The sequence below is a fragment of the Mytilus edulis genome, chromosome 3 (assembly GCF_963676685.1).
Source record: "Mytilus edulis chromosome 3, xbMytEdul2.2, whole genome shotgun sequence".
Lineage (NCBI taxonomy): Eukaryota > Metazoa > Mollusca > Bivalvia > Mytilida > Mytilidae > Mytilus > Mytilus edulis.
The window spans coordinates 39,379,157-39,391,970 of NC_092346.1; the positions used below are offsets into that span (position 1 = coordinate 39,379,157).

The 12,814-nt window shown below is 31.5% G+C and overlaps 1 protein-coding gene across 1 annotated transcript; it reads left to right on the forward strand.

The window, feature by feature from the left end:
* Nucleotides 1-5,170: 5,170 nt before the first annotated feature.
* LOC139516499 (uncharacterized) lies at nt 5,171-7,124 on the forward strand. Its single transcript, XM_071306648.1, has one exon. It carries the CDS (start codon nt 6,347-6,349, stop codon nt 6,995-6,997), a length of 651 nt encoding a protein of 216 aa, XP_071162749.1. The 5' UTR covers nt 5,171-6,346; the 3' UTR covers nt 6,998-7,124.
* Nucleotides 7,125-12,814: the final 5,690 nt, after the last annotated feature.

A 12,814-nucleotide genomic window follows, 5' to 3' on the forward strand; every position in this document is an offset into this window, starting at 1 on the left:
TAGCACTAAAAAAGTCTTTACTTTTCAGAATGTTTTTATAAAACAAGCACTTAGGATCATAGTTTATTCCCAGTGAAATCATTTACTGTAAAATCAGAAATTATTGCATGCATTGATTATTGTGATTTCAGGAAAAGCTGCATACAGATCTATGCATCAGATATCAGATTGGGTTGGTTGACCGTTATGGAATAACCGTTTCACAAATGATATCGGATATGTTCCTTACGTCGTAACTACAATCCCCTTCCCTTTCATGAATGTAACCTACCGAATTAGACTATTTACCAGATTTGTTATCACATAAGCAACACGACGAGTGCCACATGTGGAGCAGGATCTGCTAACCCTTCCGGAGCACCTGAGATCACCCCTAGTTTTTTGGTGGGGTTCATGTTGTTTATTCTTTAGTTTTCTATGTTGTGTCGTGTGTGCTGTTGTTTGTTCGTCCTTTTCATTTTTAGCCATGGTGTTGTCAGTTTGTTTTACATTTATGAGTTTGACTGTCCCTTTGGTATCTTTCGTCCCTCTTTTGCAAGTTCTTATTATTTTGATACTGATTGTATTATTTGCATTGGTAAATATCTCTTAATTTACAGTACCTTTAATTAGTATTTATTATCAAGGATGAATCATCGGATTTCACCATAGAAAAAACTTTATAAAAAAATCCAGGCTTATAATTTTGAATGCCAGAGATGCATTTCATCGACATAAGGTTCATCAATGGTGTGCGAAATGTAACAGTTGAAAGTTATGTTGCATTAACTTACTATACCTGTGTTTGAAAACTATTTTCGATCACATCCAAAACAAAGTAATTTGACAACCAAGTAATGTTCAGAGTAAGATAGCAATATGAACCATTGGCAATAACAACCAAAGGAGACCGTATGCAAAGTCATTCATCATCATAATATGGGGTAGAATACTAAAATTTACCAAAGCCATTTAACACCAACACTATGAGAATTACACAAACAATTAAAAGCACAAATCATCACTGCATACAGATTATACCATAATCAATCAAATAAAACAGCATACCTGCCAATTGTCACTATTTGCAATGGATTTCATCCATGGATGCTCCACAATTGAAATTTTGAAAGAGCAATTTTGTCCAAATTTTAAACAGAACAGTCAGTTTTAAATTTGTATAGGATTGTAATAGAAAGAAGAAGCAAATGTACAAGTTACAACTTCAAAATATAATTGAAGTCCCCTTTAAAGGTTTTGTAGGACTTGTAGAACAATCTTGCACATAAAAACACCATGGGAATTTTGAAATGTTGAAAGGTATGAAACGGACATCACTGTATAGTGTGACAAATACACCAAAATGTATCAAAGGCAACCTACTTCACTTTATGAAAAAATCAGAAAAATCCATCAAAGGCAATAAACATAGGTTCAAGAATACAAGGCAACATCATGGCATGATAACCCCACAAGAACAACTGATAACATTGTTTGAAAAATATTAAAAATTTAGCAAAAGGAACCAACTACAAACAGTCTTTGAGAAATATATCAATTCATCAAAGACAATCAATATCCTTGTTCAATATCTTATATGACTGTAATCGAAATTTAATGTATCCCTCGTTGGCAGTTGACTTAAATTCATGTATATACACAAAACTTCAGGAAAAACAACGGACATCAATAAATGAAAAATACAACAATCAAAGTACACATTTAACTATCATAGACAGTTGATACCAGTGATTGAGAATACTATAACCAATCACAAGCATTTGACATCACTATCAGAAATAAACAGTAATTAAGCAAAAACAACAGACATCAGTAACTGAGTAAAGGAATTTAACATCACTATCAGAAATATACCATAATCTGACAGCAAAGAAAATTGCCTACTGCATGAAATATGAGAAAAACAATTTCATGCAAATAAGCAACCCACATAAATGTATCAGAAACATATGTTTATCCAGTGAAGACAACTGACATCAAATGCAAGCGACAACACTATACAAGAAACATATAACTAAGGAATTTTTTTCACATGAATAGATTCCATAAGCTGTATTTGGCAAAATCTTTTGAAATTTTGGTTACCCAATGCTCTCCAACGTTGTACTTTATATAAACTTTTTCACTGTTTTGATTCAAACGTCACTGGTGAGCGGTTTGCAGACGAAACGTGCGGCTGTCACGTGTCTGTAAATCGATCTAAGAGTTTTAACATCGGTAATCTACTGTCGCGTTGATTTAACCAACCATTTGATAGTACTGTATCAGAAATACACACTATAGTCCTTCAAAGGCAGCTGCAATCATTGTGTGCGTTATATTCTTACAGGGCAACCAACATCATTGTATGAAAAAAACTTCTATCAAAGGCAAATAATATTTATTTATACAAATTATATCACAAGCCTAGTAGCATAAACATACTAGTAATACATTATTATATGTCTCTGCTATAAATATATATAGTAGAAATTATAAATTAACTCGTCATAAATACCAGGATTAAATTTTGTATTTACTCCAGACACCCGTTTCGCTACAAAAGACTCATCAGCAACGTTTGAATCCAAAAAAGTTAAAAGGGCCAAATAAAGTATGAAGCTTAAGAGCATTGAAGACCAAAATTCCTTAACGTTTTGTTAAATACAGCTAAGGTAATCTATTGATTAGATAGAAAAGCCTTAGTATTTCAAATCTTCTACCAGTCTACCGGGCTGGTGATACCCTCGGGGAATTAAAACTCCACCAGCAGTGGCATCCCCCCAGTGGTTGTAAATAAACTTATCATAGATACCAGGATTAAATTTTGTATTTACTATGTCGCTGCAAGAACTGAAGTCAGCGCTTTTGGTTTGTCATCCCTCTGTTAATTTACTGCTAGCTGCTATAGATTGCTTATACCATATTTGGCACATATTTTGTAAAGTTTTTTGTTTTTGTTTTTTAATGCTCTTCAGCTTTGTATTTGAGTTGTCCTTCCACACTGAGACAGACACCCGATGTTTAAAAAATAATATAAAAACCAACGCACATAATTGCGACAAAAGAGACGGAGAGGAGAACAACGCATTGATTGTGTCCTTTAGTTCAAGTGGTAATTGATTTTGTGAAAGTTTGCTTATCAAATGACCTCACGGCGACCCTCTGCTGGCTAAAATGATACCCTTTAAATGTTAGGTATACACGATCAGATCTAATAAAATGGCTTGAGTTCCAATTTATATTTGTGACAATCGGTGTCAATTTTAGCTTTGAGCCTTTATTCAAACTCTAACACAACCTATATTCATAAACAGGTTGAAGAGATTAGAAATGTATTTGAACATAGTTTTAATCGCAGATAAAATAGGCTAATATTCTCCTGACAAGGTCATTGTCACATAAACTGTGTTAAAAGCCATATACAAGTTAAATCACTATGCACAACAACTAGTTTACACCAATGTTAATTATATTTACCAATATATTTTTAATGTTTTTATTCAATCATCATGGGAATTGTTAAACACTCCAGTAATGTTTTATAAATGATTCAAATAAATCCAACGTTGCTAAAATCAATAACAGAAATGAATTGCACAAAAGTTTGAATTGGATATGTACATTGGTCAGGAAGTACGAAAAGTACATAGAGAATGCTTCTTTGTTGGTATACAGATTGTATACTTGCTTGGTTGATTACATCAAGAAGTAATTATATTAGTTTACAAAGTAAACAACAACAAAAAATTGCATTAAGGTTGAATACAATACAGATGATGGATTATAGTTAATGAAAATAGCACTTTATAAATTTCGTGCGTCCAAAGGGCTTTTGTAGATTTTATTTTATTGGGATCGCTCAAACAAAAAATATATGAAAAATCAAGGATGTATAGGATAACTAAACACCAGGAACAAAAAAGAATAGCCAAATTCATTTAAAGTGAGCTTTGCCGGATAAAGTTAATCAAATAAACTTTTCATAGATATCAGGACTAAATTTTCTATATACGCCAGACGCGCGTTTCGTCTACGAAAGACTCATCAGTGACGCTCGAATCCAAAAAATTTAAAAGAGACACAAGTACGTAACCTTAAACTATAGTAGATACTATGGACAATCCTGGAAATTCCGATATTGAAAAGGGGAAAGGATATGCTTTAAAACTGAACATATACAGTGTAAATTTCCGAGCAAAGCGTGCCGATTTCATGCAAAAATATGATATAATTTTTCAAAAAGGGGGAGGGGTACGGCCTGTGCGCCCCTCTTTAATCCGTCACATGTTTTACAGTTTTAAAACTTAGGAAGTTATTAAAGTTGTCTTAGAGGCGTGTATAAACAAAAGTTAAATTTAAATATTGACAGTCGTAAAATTTTTAATAATTGGTTTTATCCATCACTATTTTCTATTTTTATTGCGTAATAAAACAAATACAAAGTAAGTTTTAAACATTCGTTTCCATTGAAATTTCGGTTTAAGTGCATCATTTTTCTTGCAACTCGAAAATTTCCACTTATATTTTAGTGATACAGATTATGTAATACACAAGAACGCAAACTGTTAAACTATAGGACACAAAGAGATCATGATAGGTCTGCAATGATGGACAATCCTGGAAATTTCGATATTGAAAGGGGGTAGGTGATATTCCCTAAATCTGAAAATACACCATGTAAATTTTCGAGCAAAGGGTGCCAATTTCATGCAAAATATGAAATCATTTTTCCAAAAAAAGGGGGATAGGGTACGGCCTGTGCGTTCCTCTGTAATCCGTCACTGGCGTCGACATCTTTAAAAAAAATCATTTTATGTGATATCTCTGTTGATAGATCAAGATTTTTAAATGAAACAGGATGGGCATACTGAAAAAATACCAGCAGTCAAAAATTAGATAGAAAAATTTAAAAGTGTTTTTCGTGCTATTAAGGGAGACTGTCCTTTGTCGCCATGTGCACCTCCCTAGTGCAAATGACACTGTTACCTTGTAAAAGTGACCCTTTTGCTGTGACGACAATAACACATATTTAAATGTAAAACAAGTCATCACAGATTAATGAATATATAACCTAGAATTTTGATCAGATATATTATTAATAGAAATTCATTAAATGTACCTATTACATCGTAGATTCCATTGTTTGATAATCATAAATTTTATGAATGATCATAGACCCATTAGGAAATCAATTAGTGAAAACGTGGGGATATTACATGAACGGTCCATTAATCCACCGGCCTTCGCTGTTTATAGATGGCTAATCAAAGTTTGTTACATTCTCGTTATATGGTTTATATAGCCATTAAATCTATATGCAAATTGAAATTATTTAAAAACAAACAAACAGTGTGATTCACAACGTTTGTAAATCTTCGGGTGGATGCCGGTTGATAAATGATCGTCTAAAGTGAAATACAGCAACTCTTATGATGGGCTTTAAGTGGAAATAAGCCATTTCAGAAATTTATAACTATTAATTGAATTGGACTTTAAAAGCACTCCATTTATGATTCGAAAATTTATTTTTGACGTTAATAAAAGACTGGACAAGATCCTTTCAGTCTATACATGCAGGGATTTTTCAAGTCTGGTAATAAAAATATTCGGGATTATAATCATAATATGCACTTGAGTTTTCACGAACGCTCCAGCTTGTTCTTTAAGTTAAAGTAGGATGTACAAACGCACGGATTAAATGATGTCAAACCATCAAAAGTTGTTGATAGAGATCTTGAGAAAATTAATCTGTTTGAACGAAGTGAAATTTCAAAGAACAATATATGTATAAATACACAGAAAAACCGGAGTCAGTACAATACATATTAATTGGAATACAGAGCATTGCTACGAGACGAATTCAGTTATTGGCTAATATGCAAAGTTAATCATTATCAGACTGACAAGGAATTAATTTCATTTGACAAAGCAACAATTAATATGATTTGGGAAGATAACAGTATTTCTGTACATAATATAAGTAAAAAAATATCAGTAAAATCAGAAAAGTGATAAAGATTTTAATTATTTGACGGTGAATGGAGAACATTTAGGATCGGTAATACGGTACACATTTGTAATTGTTTTCCTAGACAATATATACCATTCAAGTGATTTAATTAAAAATATAGTCACGTCATCTTCGAGATTTCATTAAATGTATTATCAGCAACTTATTATTTATAAACTAGAATACAATTGGGTAACAGTTGAATAGTTACTGAACATAAATTATTGCACCTGAAATATCCTTCGCAACGGAAACGTACTTTCGGTCGAGGCATTTCCTGGGAGCAGACGGCTTGTGGTTCAATGTGAATTATTATAACATTTTTATTTCGTGATTTTGGAATGAAAATTTGAAATGGAAAACATGACGTTAATTTCGGAAGATTGGGTGTTGGACAGAATAACCAGTTCTAAAATCACAGCACCTCCTGTGAACAATGCCTGTTTACCAGACATTTATAATAAGTTAGATGCGGATACTATAGAGAAAACACGTGTCATTAATAAACTATTAGAGCAAAGATTGAAATTGCAAGAAAAAATAATAAATAAATATCAAGTACGCGCAAAAGTTGTTCATAAGAATGAAAAAGCACGCGTTCGCAAGGATTTGAAAAAGATACGAAATCACCTACCAAATATGGACGATATGGTGTTTATGGATACGCAGATGCAGCTTAAGACGCTAAGAAAAAAACACCACCATGTTCACACCCCAACCGGGTACACGACCACACCCATGGAGATGAAAGGGCTTGCTTCGGAAAAAGACGATAATCCGTTCTGTTCTCGATTTTATGTTCATCATATGCCTGTGAAATCCAAAACTAAACCCGTTAGAATGTCATATATTCCTGGAAGGTCAAAAGACAGATCCCGTGGTTTAGAATTATCACGAGTAATGAGTGCCAGTGAAAACTGTTTAGTGTCAGGAATGGCCAACATAGATCTTCTTGGTGGAAGTTTAAGTCGAACTGTTGATGATGATGATGCTATGACTGTTTAATAAGTTCGGTTTTATCTTAGTTTGGTGCTTTTACTTGGTGCAATACACACTCGTGCAACAAAAGCAATTATACTTTGTTGTAAATATTGAGGATGGCTTTATATTCATAAATGAAACATTAACATTGTGAGTGTCTTATTATATTCTTTGGTCAAGTTATGTTTAACATTTTCTTTTTAAATTCTATCCAAAGATAGAAAACTTTACTTTACAACGTTTTTTTTTTTACTGAAGTAACTTTCATTCGAAGACGTAACATTATAATGTTCTAAACAATAAATAAAGGTATATAAGTATATATTAGACGGCGTGCACAAAGCTGAGTCCACAAACGTAACGTCTTCAAATTACTAAAACCATTTACGACGTCGGCATTTTCCCTCCAGAAAACAAGAGCGTAACAAAAACACTGGACACTTAGTTCATCACATAACTTTAAATATTTACGTTCAACGTATTTCTTTTTCTTTCGAACACAAAATTGCCGCCAAGGCACATTCTAGAAATATGAATAAATATTTGCTAAGAGCAGTGAAATGGTAATGATTAGCGACTATGTCGTGGACCCTTTTCAGAAAATAGCATTAACACGTCATTTCTTTAGATTGTAACATAATAGCTGGACATTAAAAAATTCAGGTGTTCAGTCTGGACTATCGAATCATTCATATTTTGCAGATTATTTTAAACGTCTGGTTATGCAGATTTGGAAAATAAAAAGATTACAATTACATATTTTTTCTTGCCGATTCTTCCATTTCGATTATTAAACCTTCCAAATTACTACTTCTTACAAATAACGGAGATCATTCCAAACTTATCTACCATGATAGTTTTTGATTTTTTGGCGATGAATTTCGTGTGATGTCCGAGTCCGAATCCGAACAATTCTTTTGTACGAAAATGCAGGAAAATATGTTGAATTTGTTTAAGTTTTAGGTCAAAAACTCTGATTTATGCTTATTTAATGTTACAAGTTACACCGAATTTTTGCCGTTTTCTCTCTCTATATATATACATTGACATCGTCGATGACTATAAAATGCACATTTTTACTGTCTTACATTTTAAAACAAAAAAGGAAGTGTTGAGTTCTTCACTGGTAATAAACTGCATAGTTAATGCACAGTTGTATTTGATGTTTTATATTTTAAAACTTAGGCAGTGATCAAAGTTGTTTTAGAGCTGTTATTGTGTAAACAAAAGTTAAATTTGAATATAGACAGTTGTAAAAATTTAAATAATTGGTTTTATCTTTCACTATTTTATGTTCGTATTGCGTAATAACAATTTCAAATGAGTTTTAAACTTTCGCTTCCCTTCAAATTTCTGTTTTACTGCATCTTCTTTCTTGCAACTTGAACATTTCCACTAATTTTGATGAAATTTTTGATCTTGATATTCGAAAATTGTGCCAATTTATTAGAATTATAAATGACAAACTGGATTCTCTCTGATGTTAACCTGTCGGCCATACTGATCATATCGTTGTAAAAAAACTCATATTTAATGCTTTCTCAACAAATGTACATATATGCAATGTAATGTAAACTAATGTGTTTTTCTGTATACCTTTGTCCAACTTAGGTGATACCAGAATAAAATAATATATATAATAGCATCAAATATGCTAAGTGATATAAGCGTATCAAATATATCCATAAAGTACACACATTCATTAAAGAAAGTGACTTTTAGCGCTTTACATTACTGTTGGTTACAATTTCACTCTTTGAATTTTGATTTTTTGTAATATTTTGCATCGAAGTACACCCATAATCAAAATCAATATATTGCTATCTAAATGACAATAAATGGCGTTACATTCTCTAGAGCTTTGATTAAGAAATTATAATTTAACAAATGCTGGAAATTTGCTCAAATCTTTCTCATTTTTAGTTTTGATCCATCTTGAAACATGATTTCTTTTGGCTGCGTATTCAGAGATACGACATAATTTTTGTTACACCAGAGGCTCCATACAAACGCACGAAAAGATTATATATATATTTTTTGATTTCTGTGCTAGCGAGACGGTCGTGATCAGAGACTAAGCTGATGGTTATCGGTAGATATCGGGAATTTAAAACATTCTGGTGTCAATACACACACGCGTGACCAAAGAAATTATACTTTGTAGTAAATATTGAGAATGGCTTTATATTCATAAATGAAACAATTGTTATAGTGAGTTGTCTTTATTTTATTCTGTGGTCAGGCTCAATGTAATATATCCCTTTTTTGAATCATGATCCAAAGGAATCAAACTGTTTTCAACGTTTTTTTTAAGTAATTTTCATTGGAAAACATGACATCAAAAGGTGTCTAATTCATTAAAAACAATAACCGGAGACTCATATATACTCATGTTTTACGGAGTAGATTTAAACAAGTTTCTTACAGTACGTTTTATATACGGAACCATAATTTTAAAGGGGCGCATTGTTGCCCCCAAACATGTCAACCGAAACCAATATTTCTAAAACCGCCACTACATTTTTTAAACGGATTTTGATTTAGTTTCCTATTGGCAAGTTTGGATAAATTTTAATGTAAACAAAATTTTATCATGAAAAATACAAGTATAATTATAAACACATTCACAATTAGGATTCAGAAACAAGCAAAAATTGCTTATTTTAAAATGATATAAATTTTATCCATGCTTAAAGAGTTTGTGTGAGACCTTATGTCAACCAAATAAAAAATAAAATAAAATAAAGATCCAAGTTGAAAAGAAATATTCTTCAATATTATTTCCACTGAAACAAATATTACACTTTTCGTTCGTAATTAAATAAAGAGTATAGAATATTTGTTCCAACAGGAAACACATTATTGCATCGTTTAAACAAGTTTCCAGGGGACTTCTTGTTAGGCGGAATAGAGTGACATCTCCCATAGCTATAATCTGAATATTTAATGTATTGTCGTTATAACTGTATTTCATTTTAAAACAAAAAGGAAGTGTTGAGTTCTTCATTAGTAATAAAATGCAAAATTTATGCACAATTGTTTTGATGTTTTACATTTTAAAAGTTAGGAAGTGAGATTAAAGTTATTTTAGAGCCGTTATTGTATAAACAAAAGTTAGATTTAAATATTGACAATCGTAAAAAAAATAATAATTGGTTTTACCCATCAGTATTTTATAAATCGTATTTTGTAATAACAAATTGAAAGTAAGTTTTAAACTTTTGTTTCCAATAAGATTTCTCTTTTATTGCATCATTTTTCTTGCAACTTGAAAAAATCCATTTATTTTGATGAAATCTTTTGATCTTGAACATCAAATAAGTTTAGTGATATAAGATAATGAAATATATTAAGTACACATATTCATAAAAACAAAGGTGACTTTCAGCTGTTCACATTATTACTGCTGAGTACAATTTCGAGACACTATAAAAAAAATGTATCCTTCTTGAAACATATATTGTTTTGGCTGCTATTCAGAGGTACGAAATGATTTGTGTTACAACCAGAGGCTCCAAGCAAACGCGTGCAAAGATTTATACGTTTGCAAGTTTCTGTGATCAGAGACTTAGTTGTTGGTTATCGGTCGATATCGGGAATGTGAAATATGCTTGTCTATCAGGATTGCTCTGAACATTAGTTCAGATTCGAAGGAACTTTTCCTTCCAGTTTTACCTAACAGCGAATATTCGCATTTTCAAAACTTCTGATGCATCTTATGTCGATAAATAAAGGAGGTAAAACAATACATATGTACACTTTTAATTAAAATAACATAATTTGTAGAAATTTAATATTGTGTATACAAAGAAATACAGTTTTGAACGTTACTTGTTATATTTTTTTTTAAAGTCCGTTACAATTTTTATTATCGTTCTATCCCGACGGATGAAATTGCATATACTTATTTTAAAATCTTGCGTCATTGTTGATGGCACAAAAACAAACATGACAAGAAGTTAACAGTTTTTCAAAATATATTGATAAATGGTTATGAAAATAAAAATAAATATAAAGTAAAAAGAATAGTATTGAATTCTCAAACGAATCGACTGCGTACAATATAAAACAAAATACCCTCTGCATGGTCACAAATAATAAGAGTGATATCAAAGCAACGTTAGAAAGATTTCAGAAATAATTTATAGGAGTCCTTCGGGTTTTTTTTCTTCTTCAGATTTTATCATGGGTAGGCGTACACCGAGTACAAAACATTATACCGATGATAAAAAGTTCTATATATACTTTATCACAGTGTTTAAGAATACATTGTAAAGAACTTCATTGGTGTCTATTAAAATCCAAGTCAATAGTTTAATACTTTTATTGCAAAATGTAACTAAGAAAATTATAAGCAATGGCCGATTTGCTAATGGGTCGTTATCAAAAATTTTGCTTACTTTGTACCTTACGCAATTAAGCATTACACATTTTTGAATGAGTGACCAAACTGTGAATGCTTACAGATGATATTAAAATTCATTTCAATGATTTCTTGTAAATCGTATCTTTGTATAATTGAAATATATTTCAAATTTTATAACTATTTCATTTTTTTCAAACAAATTTAAAAAACACAATATCCGTATTTTCATGCAAATAGCAAAGCACTGGCAAATGGGTGGGTGATACTCTTCTTGGCTAACATTTCACCAGCAGACGTGTCGACCTATAGTGGTCGTGGGAATATTAACGATACACATTTCCTGCACCAGATGTGCATATGTCTTCAGTGATGTTTAAGGTCAAAATACGGGACAATTCAAAACAGAACAAAAGCTATTTAAAACGGCGGACAACGAAAGAAACTTTTTCATGATGGAGATATATTTCTTAATTTCAAAAACTTTGTAACAGAAAATGTCAAAAACACAATAATCGTATTTTAATACCAATAATTACGTACTGGCTACTGGCTTAGTCCTTCTCTAACCTTGGACAGTGGTGTAAAAACATAACATCTAAACCATATGTAAAAATAAGTACATGTAAAGAAACAAAAAGACTGAAGACACAAAGTACTGAATTTGTTATCCTAAGTGATCTTCAACTTCGTACTATATCGTTTGTAAAGACGAAACGCGCGTCTGGCGCAAATGCAAAGCTTCAATCCTGGTATCTATGATGAGTTTATTTTATATTCAATTGTGTATAACTTCTCCAGAGTTTACACATAGCCGATTCTATTGATTCATTAATTTCTATTTCTGGTGAATATATAAATGATCATAAATGAAACCAATCAGAATAGTTTGGATTGTTATGTTCAACATCATCAATGTATCTGAATGTGGAATTAAATGATCTGGCTCCTTTGATGTTCTTGTTTTTGACAAGTGTCTGTGGGAACGCCGAATCATATGAAAATAAGAAGAGGTCGAAAAAGAGAGGCGCACAGTTCATCCCATAGGAATGCCGAAAATTTGTCGAAAGAAAAAACAGATTCAATCGTTTCTTTTTTTTAGTTCGGTCGTAATTTTACTGTGGTTCTATTCCGACAGAGGAAATTCTATTTACCTCTTCAAAATCTAACGTAATTGTTGGTGGTTCAAATTAAATAGAACAGAAAGATGAATGGTTTTGAAAATAAAAAAAAATCGTTTAGAATATAGTTATAAAACGTATTTAATTCTAAAACGAATGGATTGCGTACACTATGAAACATTATATTCTCTGCAGGGTTACACACGGCAAGAGTAATACTAAACCAACGTTAAACAGAATTAAGAAATAATTTTTTTATGTCAGTCCTTTTTTTTTTTTTGAGATTTCATCATGGTAAAGCTATATTTTCATGAAAATGTTACCCATGATAGTACAAAACAATCTAACCATGATAAA

Coding starts and splice junctions, on each gene's coding strand:
- LOC139516499 (XM_071306648.1), top strand. CDS start 6,347: ATGGAAAACATGACGTTAATTTCGGAAGATTGGGTGTTGGACAGAATA.